This window comes from Chrysemys picta, chromosome 6 (assembly GCF_011386835.1).
Source record: "Chrysemys picta bellii isolate R12L10 chromosome 6, ASM1138683v2, whole genome shotgun sequence".
Classification (NCBI taxonomy): Eukaryota; Metazoa; Chordata; order Testudines; family Emydidae; genus Chrysemys; species Chrysemys picta.
In genome coordinates, this window is record NC_088796.1 from 87,788,038 (window position 1) to 87,809,376 (window position 21,339).

Below are 21,339 nucleotides of genomic sequence, written 5' to 3' on the forward strand. Positions count from 1 at the left end.
ACTATCTACTACTTTTTATAGTGAAGCTGCTTTCTATTTGGTTAAATGTTCCTTGTTTTTTTGGTAGGTTCAGTGTCTGTTAAATTTTATGTTGTGACTGACTCGTTATGATGTCATTTGCCATGCAGTAAGCAGGAGTAGTAATATGTAGATACTTATCTTTATGCCATAGCTTCTCTTAGTTTCTTCACAAACTCCATGGCATAATGTAAGAAAACTATAGGGATCAACAGACTACTTTAACTGTATTTTACTACCTGGAAATTTGTGTTATTTACAAATATTATAGCCTTTCCTGACAACTCCACATAAGGAAAATGAAGTTAATTTTCCAATATAATTAAACATTACCCTAAGGGAAATATAGCTGAGGTTTAGCTGACCTGGATGAAGTATTAAGTTACAGCTGTGGCCTGAAAGCTTTACTTTTATTAAATATCTGAAGGTCTTCTGCTCCCCAATGTGTACCTTTAGCAAAATAATAATATAATTTACAGTTATCTAGGTAATTAATGATAATCAAGTATTTTTGGTGTTCAGTACATTATGTTTTTGTTTACAGAATTCCACTACTGCAATTCAGAGGTTCCCTTTAATTGGTCAATTACTAGGAAGACTTTGTTGGAATCCCTTTGTTGTAGGATATGGTAAGAACTTGAAACTAGCTTTCTGCAATAGTTTCTAGAATTTTCCTTTCAAATTGTATTTTTTTATATTTCTGGGCACATACTTTGATAGCTCATAAAAATATGAGAATGCAGATAGTTTGTTTTGAATTATGTTACTGATCAGAAACTATAGTACTTGTTCCATAATCTCACCTCTGTTCTAAAATCCATCCACTCCCTCTTCCCTTGAATAAGTAAGAGGTTCTTCAAGACATCTGCAAGGTAAGGGGTCTCAGTGATTACCTGCCTCTTTTTTCTCAAAACCTTCCCCAAAGTGCTTGAATGAATCCTTCCTGACTGTAAAATTTTATCAGGAGGCTCTCACCTCTCCTCACATCAGTTATTTAAAAATCCTTTGTAGGGTTTCTGGAAGCCTAACTCTCAGACTCCTTCCACTATTCCCAGAGACTTGTTTGAGGAAAATGCAAAATCTCTTCTTAGTAAAGGAATCTCTGTTGTTGGCACTGCCCTTCCCCTCTTCAGAAGGATGAAAGCTGACGGGTGCGGAGGAGCTCGTGGTTTGGACAGAGACATCCATTAGGGGAGGCTCTATTAATGGAGTTATATCCTAGTAAGGAGAAGAGGATGGAAGATGATAAAATACAGGTAGGATCAGATGAGAAACAGTCAAATGAAAAAGAGTCCCATTCAATTACATCAGATAATGGCAGACAGCTAAAAGGTGACAATTTTTTAAGTGCTTATACATATAAATGCTAAAAGTCTAAATACTAAGATGGGTGAACTTGAGTCCCGCATATTAAATGAGGATATTGATATAATAGGCATCACAGAAACTTGGTGGAATGAGGATAATCAATGGGTCACAGTAATATCAGGGTGCAGAATATATCGGAAGGATAGAATAGGTTGTACGTGGGGGAGTGAAAGAAAGCATAGAGTCACATGAAGTAAAAATCTTAAATGAACTAAACTTGTACCATAGGATCTCTATGGATAGTAATGCCATGCTTGAATAGCAGGAATATAGCAGTAGGGATATACTACCGACCACCTGACCAGGATGTTGATAGTGACTGTGAAATGCTCAGGGAGATTAGACAGGCTATAAAAAAAAACAAAAAACCCTCAATAATAACGGGTAGGGCTCCGTGTCTGTCATGCTTGTCGCAGAAGTCACGGAGTCCATGACTTTCTGCAACTTCCATGACTTCTGCAGCATCCGGTGTGGCTGATCCAAGGGCTGCTCAAGCCCCAAGCAGCGGTTCCTGGGGTGGCCAGAGCAGCCACTGCTCAGTGGCCCCTGACAGCCTATGCCGCTGGGCCCCCCCCCAACAGCAGCCCCCCCCCCCCCCCCCAAGATTTAGTCAGGGGTATTTATAGTATAAATCATAGACAGGTCATGGGCTGTTAATTTTTGTTTATTGCCCATGACCTGTCTGTGACTTTTACTAAAAATACCCGTGACTAAATCGTAGTCTTAATAATGGGGGATTTCAACTATCCCCATATTGACTGGGTACATGTCATCTCTGGACAGGATGCAGAGATAAAGTTTCTTGACACCTTAAATGACTGCTTTTTGGAGCAGCTAGTCCTGAAACCCACAAGAAGAAAGGCAATTCTTTATTTTGTCCTTAATGGAGTACAAGATCTGGTCCAAGACGTGAATATAGCTGAACCACTTGGTAATAGTGACCATAACATAATAAAATTTAACATCCCTGTAGGGGGGAAAACACCAAAGCAGCACACAATAGTAGCATTTAATGTCAGAAAAGGGAACTACACAAACATGAAGAAGTTAGTTAAACAAAAATTAAAAGGTACAGTTACCAAAAGTGAAATCCCTTCAAGCTGCATGGAAACTTTTTAAAGACACCGTAACAGAGGTGCTCAATTTAAATGGATATCCCAAATTAAAAAACATAGTAAGAGGACCAAAAAAGTGCCACCATGGCTAAACAACAAAGTAAAAGAAGCAGTTAGAGGCAAAAAGGCATCCTTTAAGAAATGGAAGTTAAATTCTATTGAGGAAAATAGAGAAGCGCATAAACTCTGGCAAGTGAAATGTAAAAGTATAATTAGGAAGGCCAAAAAAGAATTTGAAGAACAGCTAGCCAAAGACTCAAAAAGTAATAGCAAACAATTTTTTAAGTACATCAGAAGCAGGAAGCCTGCTAAACAACCAGTGGGGCCATTGCAGAGAAACTAAATGAATTCTTTGCATCGGTTTCCATGGCTGAGGATGTGAGGGAGATTCCCAAACCTGAGCCTTTCTTTTTAGGTGACAAATCTCAGGAACTGTCCCAGATTGAGGTGTCATTAGAGGAGGTTTTGGAACAAATTGATAAATTAAACAGTAATAAGTTGCCAGTACCAAGTAGTATTCACCCAAGAGTTCTGAAGGAACTGAAATATGAAATTGCAGAACTACTAACTGGTATGTAACCTATCATTTAAATCAGCATCTGTACCAGATGACTGGAGGATAGCTAATGTGACACCAATTTTTTAAAAAGGCTCCAGAGGCGATCCCAGCAATTACAGGCTGGTAAGCCTAACTTCAGGACCAGGCAAATTGGTTGAAACTATAATAAAGAACAGAATTATCAGACACATAGATGAACACAATTTGTTGGGGAAGAGTCAGCATGGTTTTTGTAAAAGGAAATCATGCCTCACCTATCTACTAGAATTCTTTGAGTGGGTCAATAAGCATGTGGACAAGGGGGAATCCAGTGAATATAGTGTACTTAGATTTTCAGAAAGCCTTTGATAAGGTCCCTCACCAAAGGTTGTTAAGCAAAGTAAGCTGTCACGGGATGAGAGGGAAGGTTCTCTCATGGATGGGTAACTGGATAAAAGATGGGAAACAAAGGGTAGGAATAAATGGTCTGTTTTCAGAATGGAGAGAGTTAATTCCTCAGGGGTCTGTACTAGGACCAGTACTGTTCAACATATTCATAAATGATCTGGAAAAAGGGGTAAACAGTAAGGTGGCAAAATTTGCAGCTAATACAAAACTACTAAAGGTAGTTAAGTCCAAAGCAGACTGCAAAGAGTTACAAAGGGATCTCACAAAACTGGGTGACTGGGAAACAAAATGGCAGATGACATTTAGTGTTGATAAATGCAAAGTAATGCACATGGGAAAGCATAATCCCAACTATACATATAAAATTATGGAGTCTAAATTAGCTGTTACCACTCATGTGATAAAAGAAGGGGAGAGTAGCTCCCTTTTATGGACACCCAGCCAGCCAGTTAGCTATACAATTCCTCTTAGTAGCTGTTTTCTACTTGCTTTACCTGTAAAGGGTTAAAAAGTCCATAGGTAAAAGGAAGGGAGTGGGCACCTGACCAAAAGAGCCAATGGGAAGACTAGAGCTTTTTAAAATTGGGAAAAAACGTGTGTGTGAGTGAGTGAGTGTGAGAGAGAGAGAGAGAGAGAAAGGGCTTGAGGGAACCCCATAGGAAGAAATTCCCACGTGCGCCTTCCTGAGTTCTCAAAGGAGTTTTTGCTCTTGGGTGGTTGCAGCATCTACCCGTCCAAGGTCAGAGAAAAGCTGTAACCTTGGAAGTTAAATACAAGCCTGGAGTGGCCAGTATTAATTTTTAGAATCCTTGTGGGCTCTCACCTTCTGCACTCAAAGTGCCAGAGTGGGGAATCAGCCTTGACAATTATTACAGGCCCACTGTATACATCCTTTCAGAGGAATAGGTTGGTGAATGAGATCTTTTCCTAAGTTCATCCCCAAAGTGGTATAAGAATTCCACCTGAATCATCTGTCACCTTACCACTCTTCTTCCTGAAGCATCACCCTTCGCTGAGAGAAAAGACGCCTCGTATTTGGATGTTTCCAGGACCTTGCTTTACTACCTCAACAGGACTAAGCCATTCAAGCTCTCTCCCCCTGCCTCTCTGTAGCCATATCAGCTTGTCAGAAGGTCAAGCCATCTTGTTTGAGAGACTTTCACAGTGGGTCATACAGTGTATTTCCACCGGCTGTCAGCTGGCTGGTGAGCCTCTCCCACTGAGAGGGTACAGACAGCATCTTCTGCCTGCTTCAGAAATGTGCCAGTCTCTGAGATCTGCAAGAAAGTCATGAGAAGCAACCCACTCACTTTTGTTAAACATTATGCCTTTGATATGGTAGCCTGGTTTTATGCCAGATTCAGGAGAACACTTGCCAATCATCTAGAGCGGGATCCTCACTGACACATGCTCAAGGAAAGAATAGTTACCTACCCTACAGTAACTGTGGTTCTTTGAGATGATGTAGTCAGTGTGAATTCCACAACCTGTCCTCTGTTCCTGCTTTTGGAGTCTTCAGCAACACAGGTTTTGAATTGCAAGGGAACTGAGGGAGGGATGCAGCCATTCCCCCCCTTCATGCCCTCATATTGGAGCACAAGGAGGCACAGAGCACATGCCTGGCACCAATGGACACTACTAGTCAAGAAAGTCCAGTCTCGTATGCATGAGACATATGTCCACCTACAGTTGATCCACGCTGACTATAACATCTTGAAGAGCTACAGTTACTGTAGGGTAAGTAACTGTTCTTTATAGTCTGTGAGTCCCTGATTAAACAGTTATAATACAATGTAATCTTTTGCCCCATCACTTCTGCTTTTTCTTCTCCCTCTCCCTGAATAAAGTTTTGATTGTGTGAATTATGTAATTCCATATTTTTATTAAGAACTTCTGTATGGCATAGTGTAAATATAAATGTGTGTGCATAAGCAGGGATAAGACAGAGACAGGGTTGAAAATAGTTGAACTAGATTCTGTTTTTTGTAGGATGTATGGACTTGTGTTCTTTTGTATGTATAAAACATCTTTACTGCTTATTACTTAAATATTTTTGGTTTTGCATTAGAAATATAGCAATTTTGAGATAATTTTAATCACATGTATTGTAACAGTAGTGTTTTTAATAAAATTTAAAATTTTTGACTCCCAAAAGTATAGGACTGTAATAGGGTTGATTGGAACAAGAAATAATTATTTGTTTAATTTGTCTCCTAAATAATTTCGTACTGGGAATTTTTTTCATTGAAATGGTGCTTTTGAAGATGATAAAATTGTTAAAATGCGAAGTGTGCAAACAGCTGAATTCTAATTGTCTGTATTGAGTGAACATTGAAAGCACAAACCAGAATTAGGACATTTAGAATTTCTAGTGAATGGTACACAAGATGCCTCTTTTACATTGATCTTAAACAAATTAGGAAATTATGTAGGCTCATAAAAATGTATATTAAAAAGATCCCAATGTTCATAACAACAAAACTGTAGTTAGTTAAATATGTGTGTTTGATAACCATTTCTTTGCAGAGATGTTAGTCAGTGGGAGGCCAGTGATGGCCTACAGGCTTGTTGGACATTTATTGAAGAACACTGGTTTAAATCAATAGTAACATCTTTGATCACCTGGTGAAAATACAGAAGTTACTTAAAGAAGCTTGTATTTCTTGTCTGTAGGCTTTGCCAACAAAGTACTTCTAAATGATACTGTTTATTACATCCTGGATGACAAGTATATTGAGAACAGCAAAAGTCATTGTAGGGGATCATTTTAATGCTATAATTTCTTCTCCCACCATTCCTAAAACCCTTTGAGTAATAGTGTTTTATATTATTATTAAAAATAATAGCACTTAGTAAGCTAATGTTGTATAAGAGCTTCTCTACTATTAAACCCAGTTTTTGTAGGTTTACAGTATAACCATAAAATTTTACTCTGGGCTGGAATTTGAGATATAAGCTTAGCCTCTGCTAAAGAGCAATATTTAAAACATTTTTAAATATATATAATTATACTCCTATTCAGAACTAAATTTTGGGAAAGAGTCCACAAGCCTGAGTAAACTGGCTATGCAGGCACACAGACTTGCTCAAAAGACATTAGAATCAGAATCCTCAGCTCCAACTTTCTAATTGTCTGTGTTTACATGGACAGGGGCTCTTCTGTAATGTATGGTGGAGTACCGGAGATGGCCTGTTGTTTCTCACATATATGGGTTATGGGCTAGTAGAACTGTGTAGTACATGGACCTACTGGCTATATCCATTCATTTCCTTTGATCCATTCACCAATCTACCCTTCTGTGGTCCTGAAGAGAAAGCCACAATGGAGCTTGGTGGTGCAGTGTTCAGGAGTTCGCAGAGTCTTTCTATGCGCCATATGGCTTGGCTCCACTGTGCAGCAGAACTGTCACATTGCCACAGCATGTGGTGTCTAATACATCCATCTACAGGGCCCCAAGATTTTCACCCATGTTATGAATTACTTTTACAAATCCATAATTGAAATTTGCAGGGATAAAGTTTGTTTACTTGTGTATATATATATATATATATATATAGGTAAGGTTATGATAAAATAGTAATAAATCTTGTCTAGCAATGGCTTATAATTATGGCTAATGATGTTAAAGAAAAATACAAAGATATTTAAACACTTACTGCACATTAACTGTAATCACTATTTTAAAAGAATTACTATGCTATGCATGATTTTAAAGATGATCTGAATACTGTATAGGCTTCAATATTTTTAATATAATCTGTGCAGTTTATTGTGTTCTATGCTTTTACATGTTTTTTAAAATTACTATTGAAGGAAATGAACACACAAAAACTACATGTGAATAATATTAAGGTTGTGATGTGAATCTGATCGAATAGATGCCTTTAAAGTTAAGATTGACATTTGGGCCTTGGGTTTGATATTTTAATAAGGATAGAAGATTGCTGTGTATACGTTTGGTCTATATTTTTACTTTATTTTTTTTAATGTATCTTATTTGCTTTTGTTTCTTCAGATGAGAGCCAGAAAACTCTAATGTGGTGCTTATGTTGTCTGTACAGCAATGAACCACAGAACCCTGTGGAATTGAAGGCTAACAGCTGGATACTGGTAAGCGAATGAATCCTCCCCTTGACTGCTTTGAATTAAATTGATTATTTAAAGGTGCTACAGCTATAGCATAGAGACAGTGTGTAATTTCAGAAACCGCTCCAAAGACAACCTACATACATGTTGTGTTGAAATATGTTCCACTCTAATTATAACATAATGTGTGCTAGCCTGTCATTTTGAATGTTAAAAAGATGCGGTGCTCAAATTAGGGTAGTTTTAATGGCCTTTATACAGTGGAGCCCTAAATCTAGTAACTGCAAGTCAGGAACAAAGACCAGAAATCAGAAAGGAAGAAAGTGCTATAAAAGAGAACCTTTCAATTAGGGTAGAATAAAATAATCTGGAGACATGCCATTGTTTTGAAAACAATTTATATTTGCTCTGTAATTTAGGTCTTTTCTGTTGCTGTGTTTTTGTTTAATCTCTCTTGCCTATGGAGAAGCTAATTGTATCCAAACTTTCTTTAGAGACAGTTAGTGAAAGAAAATACTTGTGTGCAGATTTATATTTAATGAGCTGTAAGAAATAATGAATACTTAAACCACTTTAATGCCCCATTCAGGGTTAATGTAGGCACATCTGTTGTTCACATTTTATGCACTTACTCCCTGAGCCAAAAAAGCACAACCTTAAGCACGAGTGCTTAAAGTTAGGCATGTGCTTAAGTGATTTGCTAAATTGGGGACTTAAAGCACATCTAGTTAGATTAGTGTAATTTCATTGGACTGACTTTCACCCAAAACAAGAGATGATAAAAATATTGATGGAATGGTTAAGAGTCTCAAATATGTAGGCCTTCAGGATAATAAGTAATTGAGCTGATATAATCTATTACAGAGGTGGGCAAACTATGGCCCACAGGCCTCATCTGGCCTGTGGGACTGTCCTGTCCGGCCCCTGAGCTCCCGGCCGGTGAGTCCCTGGCCCCTCCCCCACAGCTAAACTGCCACGCGCTCCTGCAGGGCAGCACAGCAGTGTGTCTGGCTCCGGCTGGGCAGCACGGCTGCCAGACATGCTGCTCTGAGCGGCATGGTAAGGGGGCCGGGGGATTGGATAAGGGGCAAGGAGTCCCGGGGGGCAGTCAGGGAACAGGGAGCAGGGGGCACTTGGATGGGGCAGCGGTTCTGGGGGGCGGGTGGCGGCGGTCAGGGGACGGGGAACTGGGGGGGTTGGATAGGTGTGGGAGTCCTGGGGTGCCTGTCGGGGTGGGGGTGTGGATAAGGGTTGGGGCAGTCAAGGGACAGGGAGCAGGGGGGATTGGATAGGGGGTTGGGTCCTGGGGGGGTGGTTAGGGTTGGGGGGTCTTGGGAGGGGGTGGTCAGGGGACAAGGAAGTGGGAGGGGGTTGGATAGGGGAAGGGGGGCCAGGTTGTTTGGGGAGGCACAGCCTTCCCTACCTGGCCCTCCATACAGTTTTGCAACCCCGAAGTGGCCCTTGGGCCAAAAAGTTTGCCCACCCCTGTTCTATTAGCTGAAATCTTTGCTAATGTTGCAGAATTTTTGAGGTTTATCAAAGCAGTTCATTTGTTGATTATATATTTCAATTCATATGTATCCATCTCTAGATTCTACAGTAAAATATTACTAATCTTAAAAAAATAAGAGCCTGATACTGCAAATATGTATGCAGGTGAATAACTTCCTACATCAGTAAGGTCACTCATATGCATATACATTTGCTGGAATTGAGGTGAAATCATTAACTCCTTAGTAATTCAGGGTCTAACCCCCTGCTTATCCCACTCCTTTCTTGAGAGTCTGAAAAAACTGATAGGCCTCAGAACTTGTCCTGAAGGTCAATATGCTTGGGATTCACTGTGCTGTAGAGTTACTGTGGCTTTAGTTAAAGATGCACTGCAAAGGACTTATTTTTTTAAATGTGCTTGTGTCCTTCTTTGCGTTTTTATGATGTGTAAAGAATGTAAATTTTTTTAATATGTGGAGTGAGGTGGAAAGCGGGCTTTATTCGTACATTTTACCTTAAATATATCAGATTATTAAGTCTCATCTTTCCTGATTTTGCTGGAGAAACTCTTGGTGAGTGCGTTGAATCTTTAACAAAGAGATCCTTTTTCCCAAATGCTAATTAGATATTCAAGTTAAAGAGCTGTTGACGAAAGACACAAAAAACTGCCCAAAGTATTTGAAAACAGTCTGAGTAAAAATCCTTTCTCTTCTTATTTTATCTTTCACTCTCTCGACTCTTGGGATGTCGTCTTTTCACAAGTTCACCAGTCATTACAGAGTCTTCCTGGTAACATGAGACCTGAGTTTCTAATGTAAAAAAACAAGCAGGAATTAATTTTTTTCAGGCCTTCTTTGTACACCTTAAAACCCAAAAAGGTCACAAGTCTATTCTGCAGGCCATCTTTAATAAATATTCACTGTTGCCTGAAGTTAATAAACAATCTACGAAATAGACGGAGGAATAAAACAACTTACCTTGATTTAGCTACCTGTGTGACAGTAGTGTAGACTGATTCCTCAAATGCAAATCAAACGCAGTTATCTTACTAAGCAATTGTATTAGTACAGAGCAGCTTCTCTTTTAAAACAATGAAAAGATAAAAAATAGTGGCTAAATAAAGAAAGAAAATGTATTTTAACCACACAAACTGAATGTACATAGAAATGACAGTGTATCAATGCCAGTGTGCATTTTTCCTGCTGTTTTGGTTGCCTGTGCAAAAGATATTAGTTTATTTTTTTGTGACAAAAAGAAACAAATCTGTTCTCTGTGTTTAAATGGATTGTGATGGGGAAAAATCAGTGTGTATTCATTCTGTATCCTCTTTACTCTCACAGTTTCTAAGGGCTAAATCTTTACCTAGACACCACAACAAAATGATGCAGAGATTCTGTCTTTGTAGAAGTCCTCCTGTTGATTTGGGCAAGATTCTCCATAATGAGCTACGGAGGCATACTGTGGCATGCACTTAACTGCTGATCTGACCAGGAGCAAAATTCATGCTGCTTCATAGCACTTATTGTAGATTGTAACATACCTATTAGCCAGCTAAGGGAAGGTTAGAGACTTTTATCTACCATATCCACTTGCATACTTTGTTTTTAGATGAGTGTACACACCTGACAGCATCAGGCCTGATTTCTTGAGGCCTGATTCAAAGCCCATTGAAGTTTGGATCAGGTTCGTAGTGCTATTGTAAGATCCTGTGCTGTTACTTCCACCTGCCATTAGCCTTACTGCAGCACAGAGGAGAATTTACTTTATGTGTAGCTTCAAGTCATTAATTTTATTTTCAACCCTAGCAAGTTGTCAGGAATCAAGTAAAATCAGCCAAAGGTGACTTTATAGCTAGGAGATTAGTTGTGATCTATTATTATTTGGTTTTATTTCTTTATTTGCACTGTGCCATTTGTCTTCATAGTTTTTTAAAGACAATTAAAAATGAACATTCTCTGCTCTGGGAGGTTTGCAGTCTATGCTCCTGATCCGAGGCCCACAGTAACACATGGTACTTTTCCATTGACTTTAACGGGCTTTGGATCAGACCCTAAATTAGACATAGCATAGCAAGGGTTGATCACAAAAGGGTAATGAAGTGGGTGTGGGAGGATGGAAGGCATGAATTTGACTGGTGGTGAGATATTCTAATTGTTACATATTCATCTTGTAAGTTAATTAAAATTTATAAAATATTTAAAATTTAATATCTTAGAATTTGGGGATGGTGAGAGGAAGATAAATAGAAATAAATGATTTTGGGGGTGGGATTAGTGAGTAAGGTTGCATAGTGCACAGACTCAGACAAAATTTGAGATTAAAAGATACTTTACAAGTCTTACTACTGATGCTTGAAAGGATACGGTCAAAGTATTTTCCCCAATGATTAAATTCTTTTTCTCTCACTGTTTCTTTACTGTGCAACTTACTTTCATCTTAAAATGTTCTAAACTGTTTTTCCTAAAGGTATCTAGTTAAGGTAAATTGTTTTATTCCACCATCATCCTTTGTAGATGGTATCATAATTTCAATCAATGTGATGTAATTAGGACCATATAACTCCCCATTTGGAAACTTGAACCAGAAGTTAGTTAGTTTGCCATTTTCACACTCAATTGCATGTGAAAACCAATTTGTCACTGTAGGTTTGCTTGTGACAGCTGGCATATTTTTATTTTTTAAATTGTTTTTTATTAAAACATTTTTAAAATAAAGAATTCTGAAGCAGTTGGGTTTTTTGGACACGTGAACCCACATATAGTGCATTAGAAGTTGTTTCCTATAGCAATGGTATCTTGTCCACATTGAGACTATATACTAATAGGATACAGAACTATATAAACATACATACAGTATGTAAAAAAAAGACTGAAATATATTTGCTATGGGAACTGTAATTTTGAACTTTGTCTCATGTGTTTTTGAATTCTATAAAATAATATTGCCTGAATGTTTTTTCTGCTTGCTGGGTTTTTTTTGCGCTGAGTAGCAAAAGGTGTAAATTGCTTCTTGGAGAACATATAATATAATATAATAATCAGTAAAATGTCAAAACCAAATTGTATCTATACTGAAATTCTTAGTGACTCAAATCAGAAGCTGGAAACCACTACCCTTTTAATTTTAGGCACTCACCAGCACAGACTGACTTCTTTGAAAGTGTATCAAAGCATGCTGATAAAGATGAGGGAATGGATAATTTTATCTATATATATATCTTGTTCACTGTTCACTGAGTGATACACTATGAGTGGGGGAGCTGAGAGCCTTGGTGACTGCCCAGCTGGGAGAGGGGAGCCAGGAACTGGGGCGCAGAGCAAGAAGTCTGGTGGGTGCAACCCGGCTGGGTGTAGGGTGACCAGACGTCCCGATAAAATCAGGACTGTCCCGCGTCCTGACTGATCTTCGGTTGGGACGCAAATTGTCCTGATATCTGCCGGCAGCGCTTTTTTTTTTTTTCCTCCGCCGGCAGGGACTGACTCAGCTTTTTTTTTTTTTTTTTTGCAACCCCCCATGTGTCCTGATTTTTTTCTTTCCCTCATCTGGTCACCCTAGCTGGCTTCTAGCTGGAGCTCCTCATTCACCCAGCTTTCTTGTCAATTTCATGGCTCTAGCATGGAGCTATGAAATTGACAAGAATGACAATCAACAGCCAATGTAAGTAACCCCTAATGTCCACATGGACACTGCGCCACCCTAATTACACTGACATAAGCCCTACGCCTCTTGTGGAGGTGGAGTTATTATGTCAGTGTTGTAGGGCACTTACATCAGTGGGAGCAAGGCTGTAGTGTGTACACTGACGTAATTAGGTTGATATAAGCTGCCTTATGTTAACCTAATGCTGTAGTGTAGACCAAGCCATAGATATAGAATATTAAATTGCTGAATTTTTGTTAAGCTTTAAATATGATCTGGAGGTCACCTTTAAATATGATCTGGAGGATCATCTTTAAATATCACCTTTAGTGATCTGGAGGATAGCGTGGACTCAGTAAGTTTGCAGATGACACTAAACTGGGAGGAGTGGTAGATACGCTGGAGGGTAGGGATAGGATACAGAGGGACCTAGACAAATTAGAGGATTGGGCCAAAAGAAATCTGATGAGGTTCAACAAGGACAAGAGCAGAGTCCTGCACTTAGGATGGAAGAATCCCATGCACTGCTACAGACTAGAGACCGAGTGACTAGGCAGCAGTTCTGCAGAAAAGGACCTAGGGGTTACTGTGGACAAGAAGCTGGATATGAGTCAGTGTGCCTTTGTTACCAAGAAGGCTAACGGCATTTTGGGCTATATAAGTAGGGGCATTGCCAGCAGATCGAGGGACGTGATTATTCCCCTCTATTCGACATTGGTGAGGCCTCATCTGGAATACTGTGTCCAGTTTTGGGCCCCACACTACAAGAAGGATGTGGAAAAATTGGAAAGAGTCCAGCGGAGGGCAACAGAAATGATTAGGGGGCTGGAGCACATGACTTATGAGGAGAGGCTGAGGGAACTGGAATTGTTTAGTCTGCAGAAGAGAAGAATGAGGGGGGATTTGATAGCTGCTTTCAACTACCTGAAAGAGGGTTCCAAAGAGGTTGGATCTAGACTGTTCTCAATGGTACCAGATGACTGAACAAGGAGTAATGGTCTCAAGTTGCAGTGGGGGAGGTTTAGGTTGGATATTAGGAAAAACGTTTTCACTAGGAGGGTGGTGAAGCGCTGGAATGGGTTACGTAGAGAGGTGGTGGAATCTCCTTCCTTAGAGGTTTTTAAAGTCAGGCTTGATAAAGCCCTGGCTGGGATGATTTAGTTGGGGATTGGTCCTTCTTTGAGCAGGGGGTTGGACTAGATGACCTCCTGAGGTCCCTTTCAACCCTGATATTCTATGATTCTATGACTAATATCTGCTTAGTCATCTAAAATAATAGTTGAGGGCATTCAGTGATCACATGATGCTAGTTATCTTCTTTATTTCCAGCTGCTAGATTTCATTAAATAAACCCTAAAAATACATCAAATACTTTCTCAATGTTACTTTTCTATACACATTTGCCATAGGGATGTTGTGTTATTCTTCCAGGGAGGCGAGGAGAACTGTACATCACAACTAAGAGGGAAGGTGTTTATAAGACAGTCTCTAAAATAAGATGCACTACGAATACGTTTGAGAACCCCGATCTTACAGACTTTTGCTCAATTTTATCTCTTACTTTGTAAGTCAGCTTACAAAATGACTTGGTGAAACCCCTCTCTAAGAATGAAAATGATTTAGTTTTCACATTAGCTGACATCTGGCCTGCTCTGAGGAGAGTTTTCTGAGCCATGCAGTGTGTGGTTATGTTGTAATATGGGCTACTGTCCAGTCTGACTGAAGCAGAATCACCAGGTTCCTTTCAGTCATGCTGCAGGTTAGTTTTGACCTGGTATTCCAGAAACAAAAGACCAGTTTTGTAATACTCTGACATATTGTTAATCTCTTCACTCCTCCAGGCAGGCTTTTATTTCCCATTGAGGTTTATAAATTAGATTTATAAATGTAAAACCAGATTTTTTATTATATTCATAAGGATTAGTAGCATGTTATCAATTTTTGTTGTATTATTTAGTAAAGCTGTGTGCACTTATTAAGAATACATTGTGTTGAAAAAAGCAGTGCGAGAAAAATAGGTAATATAGCTCACAAATCTTATCAATCTTTCCTGTTTTTTTCTTTGTGCAACATACCTTCTCTTGATGCTTTGCTTCCTTATGATTATCATGGATACAATAAACCTAAGTATAGGGATGCCTATCAACAATAAGATTTAATTTTGATGACCTTGTATATAGCTGGGCTTCCTATTATGGAAATGCGCAGTTCTTTTGGATACCTACACACACAGGCCACATTCTGTTAACTGCCTTGTAAGTGTAGTGTCTTGAATAACGATAATTCTTTAAAGGTGTTACATTGATAAAAGGATTTAAATAATATTTCTGTAGCAACTTACTAATAGAGGGATTTTCAAAAAATTTTCACTTGCGGACCCCTAAAATATTTCAAATGGAGGTGCAAACCCATTTGGAAATCTTAGGCATCGTCTGTGGACCCCCAGGGGTCTGCAGACCACAGGTTGAAAACCACTGGACTAATACATTCTGACCTGTGTGGCTCCAATATATTTGTTGTCCCAAAGAGCCCAGAAACATTTTCCTGTTACCTTTGTTATCCCATATCAGTTTTTATCTGAGGACTATGTGAGTTGCCAATTTTGAGACTCCTATTTCAATGTTAAAATTGTGATTTAGGTAATTTTGTTTGTGTCCAAGGAATTTTAGAGTTCCTAAACAAATCTATGGAACATCTAAAATCCCATGAAAAAATGTGAATTTGGGCAGTCTATCTGCTGTCTAACTCAAACATGTACAATTCTTTCAGTTTTAGGGCTTGATACTGCAATGTGTATCCTTTACCTGCGCATAAGTTTGGCTTCCATGTGTTGAAGTCATTAGGGCTCCTTTTTGAGTGCAAGCATCTGCTGATTGCAAGATTAAGGGTTTAGAATGTACTCTCTGTTGGAAAGGGACTCTCTCTTTCCTTTGTACAACAGAGAACACCATCAGCACTCAAAATATGTTTCTGAGTGCCAATTTGGACTGTAAACATGATAACATCACACAATGGGAACAGCACCACTATTTTGGCAGATAGTACCATGTTTGCAGGAAAATAGCAGTTCCTGACTATGGGGACTTCCTTAATTTTTTAACAAACTAGCAAAAAAACATCGAGGTGATTTTGCAAAATGATTTGAGAGTTCAATAAACAAAATAAGCATGTTTTACCACTAATTTTGATGGCAGTAAGAATTTTTTTGCACAGTCCTACTTTTCATTAGAAAATGTTTGAGAACCACTGGTCTAAGCCTTTTTAATCCTAAATGTTTAAAACCTAATCTTGAAGATTTTCTGCTGTCCTGTATTTCTCTCCTAACCCCAGTAATAGCCCACTTTGACTCACTAGAGTGAATATAAAAAACATTTTAAACCACCAGAATGAAAAATCTGTTTTCCTTCCAGGAAAGAAAGAAAGATAGCCGGGTTCTATACACCAGCCTGTTTGTAGTAACCCCAAAGTTATGTTTGTTTATTTAGCTTACTTTGATGGAGTTCTGTCTATTGTAGCTATGATTTGCATTAGAGTGTTTTGGAGCAGGTTGCCAGTATTCAAATAGGCCAAATCAAGAAATTTACTGCCAATTAAGCACAGGATGTTTGAGATTTTTAGTGATGTTCTCCGGATGACCTGGGTTTTTTATGATCATCTTGACTTTTTCATTAAACTACAATTGTAATTGCATTGACTCAGTTAATGAAACACTGACCTTTCACCTTGGATAGCACACCCAAGCCAAAGTCTTATGTTAAATGAGTTTTAAGGCCTTTGCTTATGCAATGGACAAATAGCATTCTATATAATGTTTGAGAACTTGCTTACTGTAATTCAATATGCATGCTATTCTTATCTCACCAAGGATGTCTTTGATTAAACCACTGTGAAGATGCATTAACTCACACATTGGAATGATAGACAAAAAAAAGAGAGCCTCAGCTATGTATTTCTGCATAGCAACTGCACCTGCACTGAGAGGTTCAGTTGCCTCCAACAATGGGTACATTGATTTTTGTGGGGGTCCTTTTTCCTCTTTGGTTCCTACATTGTTTGTGAATTGGCATTTTGAACTGTCCAGTTCTGCCTTACCAGTCTTCTGTATATTTGTCATTTCAAGAGGTGTTTGTTCCAGTCAAATCTGTCAAATCAGCGGTATTCAGAGATAAGAAGATATACACATTTTTAGCGAACTGAGAGTGCAGCAAAATTAAAATTTCTAGAATTTTAGGCTTAGGCCACTAAACTAGTCTTCTTCCCTTAATTTGTGAAGAAATTCTGCAATCCAAGAGAGTGTGGTTCCTAAAATTTTCTAGTTTGTTCAGATGAGACTTTACAAATGAGTATGTACCATGCACATTAATGTACCGCGAAAATAGTAGAAGAGAAAAATTAGAGGAGAGGATGAAGAATGATAATGGTAGGAACCCCAGCAGGGAGATTAGTAGAAAAAAGCAGCTGAGGAAGAAAATAAGAAAGAAGAGGTATAAAAAAAATGATGTAATGGATGAAACAAAATTTCATGTCCACCTGTTTCAAATTATGCTTGGATTATGCACTCTTTGGTGCAAGGATAATTTTTTTTATTGTTTTTGTACAGTGACAGCACAAAGGGGCTGGGACTGTTAGGCTCCCTACTGTAATACAAATAAATAATAAAAGAAAGAGTACAGAGTGCCACTTGGGAGAAATATAGGGCACTTCCCCTATGTATGTATTGTCCAAAATAGTGCCGCTGGGAAATGAAAATAGAAAGAATAAACTGCTCAGTATTTATTATATTTCCCCATTTGTTTTTCAGTTTCTATGTGGAAAAAGTTTATTTTGAGAGGAGAGGGATTAATATTCTGTTTTTCTCATAATACAATATATTAAGTACATATGAAAAAGAAAATTGTAAAGCGGTGGAATCAGGAAGTCAGCAGCTATATTGCTGACTGGTGAGCAAATGATAGATATCTACTAACTTATCAACAATGTTGCATATTCTTATATGTAAATAGATGGCATTCTTTATATTATCTACATGTATACAGATATACCTCTTTTATATAGCATTCTGGTAACATCTCTCATCCCAATAATGGAAATGGAATAATTTCCATTAATTATATAATCTGAAATTATGAGACACCTTTACTAGCCTTCCAATTTGCATGGTATTATTTTGAGTCCCTACATTCTGTTGATATTTGCTCTCAGGAGCTTTCTGTGCTGGCAGATTTTTCTGGCATCATCTGTGCCAATTCTGTGTCACTAGTAGGAGAACTAATTTCACAATTATTGCTAGTTTTCCTTGGGTCTGAATCCATGTGGTGGGACTCATTTGTTTCTTTCCGTGATGATAATTGTTCCTTGGTTGTTCTTAGGAAATTATTGTAGCAGTAGAGCTATACTTAAGCTTCTACTCGTTACGTTGATGATTAATTCTTCTTATTATTTTCCGGAAGTGCCTAAAGGTTCTACCTAGCGCCTAGTTCCATCATATTAGGCATTGTACATGCACAGAATAGAAGACCATCACTGCTTACAATCGCAAGGACAGGTCAGGCAAACAGATCTAGACCACTACCACCAACAACCCCAAAAACTTGCCTTAAGTACAGATTTTGTAAATTACAGTGCAGTTGCTTTGCAGTTTCCCTTGCACATAACAGCCAACTTCCCCCTTCTCCAGCTGCAATACAAATCATAATTGTATGATGTATGACCTTATATGCAATGAACAGCTCCATGTCCCTACCCTACATCTCTTGTCTGTATCAATTCTGCTGCTTGTACTTTTAATGGTTGTCCTATTTGTATTTAAGAGAATTTTTGGTGCATATGTCATAGGACTATTTGGCTTGTTGTTCCCACTGCTTAATTTGTTCTGTCACCTTTTCCACTATTGCTGGGTTATTTGCTGTAGGCAGTTGAATCCATATGCAGTATCAGACACAACTAAGCCATCATGCTTTTAGTTCTGACACCTTGTCAGGTGAGGAAGCCATATGCAGTGCATTACCACAGCAACTTTATCGACCTAATTTATGAATGATGCTATATATTAAGTGCCAGTAGGTGGCTCTCTTTTTTAACTAATTACATGTACATGCACATGTGTGCATGTACACACACACACACTCACACATAACTTTTATATATCATTCTTGTAGCAAGAATAATTTGGTTATTGCCAGGGATCAGATTAGTGGTAATAAAGTAGCAAGCTGTCACCCAAGTTCCACCCACTGTCCCAGAGTAGTTAGGTGTTTTTGTTAATAAAATGATTAGCAGAGTGTGTCAGGTTGCCTTTAATCTGTCAAAAGTTCTTGTTTGATATAGAATTCAGAGAGAATAACAAAGAAAAAAATAAGCATTGTCTCTTTTAAAGAAAGACCAAGCTGGATCAGCCTGACTCCTCCGGGCCAGACCATGAACATTCAATAGCATGATTAAGCAGAAAAAAAGGCAGACAGCCCCTGGAGTTAGGGGTGCCTAACTGGACAACAAGAAGTGAAAGTGGATTGAAAAACAGCTATTGTGGCTAGACCTTCAAAATACATGTTTAAGTTATGAAAGATGTGCAGAAAAACTGAAACCTACACATTTTGTATAGTGCAGCAATTACAACTGAGAGCAACTTTGATGAAAAACAAAGGAACATGTGGGATCAGAACCAGTGGTCCATCTAGTTCAATATCCTGTTTCTGACAGTGGCTAGTACCAGTTGCTTCAGCGGAAGGTGCAAGAAACCATAGAGTGGACAATTACAGAAAACTGGTCCCTGGGGGCAGTTTCTTCCTGATTCCTGTCATTTTGTGGTTTGCTAAAGCCTTGAAGAAGGAGGATTTATCACTGCTTAAAATGCTTTTTAGTCATGTAATGTATTTGAATGTTCTCAACATCCATATATGTATGTAATCCAATTATGAATTCTGCCTCAGCTCTAGGCTCCAATGATATTTTGCAGAGATATTTGGGGGTGGGGGAAATCTGTTCTTGGGCGATGTCTAATATGATAATAAGCTAGTTACCTTAAAGAAACCTGAAAAGTGTAACACTGCTGTGACTTAAGAAGAAATGAGGAAGGATGTAATCAGTGTTGAAGGGGAGAGGCTGACTGATAGGTTGCCGGGGGGAAAAGGACAAGTTGATCAGTGAGGATGTGTTTTTCATAAATGTGGAATATTGTTTCCTTACTGTAGTGACACATTGTATCCACCTAGGTTAACTTTTCCAAGCATAATAGTAACAACTAGTGGTGACTTGTGGTTTGCCATTGAAGTTTATGGTTTTGTGGTAAGTATGAGTGAGGGTGGGTGAATGTCTGTTGTGCTGTGACATTGAGTTGTGGGGGTTGAATAAGGAGTGTGTGCTGCGGTGAGGGGCTATGTTAGTTTGGGGTTATTGCGTGGGTGGGTGGTTGTGTTGTGTGTAGGTTTGTGTTGTGCCAGGAGATTTTTGTTGAGTTGTATCTGGGAGGGTTGAGCTGGAGGTCTGTATTGATTTGTGCAGGTGGTGAATGAGGGGTGCATGCTGCTGTGAGGAGCTGTGTGTGTGTTTTGGAGTTGTGTGGGTGGCTGTGTTGATTTGTTTAGGTGTAGGTGTTGTGTTGAATTGTACAGGTGGCAAATCAGCCTTTGAAGATCTGTGGCAGTTGGACCAAATCCACCATCTGTGAAGTCTCCCTCACATTACTGACTCATTAGAGCCAATAAGTAGTTATTGCAAATTAGCTGTAAAGTTGAGTTGCTTCTGTTATCACATTGGTCTAGTACTCTTGGCATAGATACTAGTCTTACTGTTTTGTTATATATAGATAATAATATTCAGCTCTTTTCATAAGTAGATCTCAAAGCGTTTTACAAAGTTTAAGATTACGTATATTATGCAGACATTTTGTTTTGTTTTAACCTAAACTTCTCGCTCTCTACTTAATAAGGAAATTGACCAAGAGTGGCTGGAATAGGTGTCTGTAGGACAGTGAAAGCATCAGTGGTGTTGACATTTAAATTGACTGACTTAGATTTCAGACTTAACACCCCATTGAAAAAAATGGGAGCAGTCTACTCATCTGAGACATTGTTTCAGTCTACAGGATTGGCCAAATATCACTGAACTGGATTATGTTTGAAAGGGATTTTTCTTTTCTTTTTTTTTTTAAACAACCAAAAGAGTTGGAAGCTAAATTTATTTTAATTGAAAACATAAATTCTGAAGAATCTGTTGGGGGCCTAGAGCAGAACCTTCAAAAGGCTCAGCCTGAAGAGGACCAGAGAAGGCCTAAAAAGGTGTTGAGAGTTCCCCATCTGCTTTGGGTGTGTCGTCCAGAGGGAGCAAATGGACAGCACTGCACTGAGGAGAGGTGGGCTGTTTACAGAGTCTGGCACTCTGAAGCAGATACAACTAAGCCTGGAAGGGTAAAATTGATAGAATTATTGTGAAACTTGGCAGCCCAAGGAAGAAACTGTGTGCTTTGGAGAGCTAAAGGATCAGTTTGTTGATAATGCACCTCTACCCCGATATAACACGAGTTCAGATATAACACGGTAAAGCAGTGCTCTGGGGCGCGGGACTGCACGCTCCGGTGGATCAGCACGTCAGCGTGTCTGGCTCCGACACGCTGCTCTGAGCGGCGTGTTCGGGTGCTGGGCCGGGGCCAAAGGATTGGATAAGGGGCAGAGGGTCTC

The 21,339-nt window shown here is 38.9% G+C and overlaps 1 protein-coding gene across 5 annotated transcripts in view; it reads left to right on the forward strand.

Moving 5' to 3' along the window:
- FANCC (FA complementation group C) overlaps positions 1-21,339 on the forward strand; it is a 127,570-nt gene that overhangs the window by 30,486 nt on the left and 75,745 nt on the right. For all 5 annotated transcript variants that reach the window (XR_010588867.1, XM_024101149.3, XM_042854563.2 and 2 more), the window contains 2 exons: positions 563-647; positions 7,464-7,558. Coding sequence is in view for 4 of the 5 variants with exons in the window: in XM_024101149.3 (XP_023956917.1) it covers positions 563-647; positions 7,464-7,558 (180 nt within the window). In the remaining variant the exon portion in view is untranslated. The remainder of the gene's footprint in view (positions 1-562; positions 648-7,463; positions 7,559-21,339) is intronic.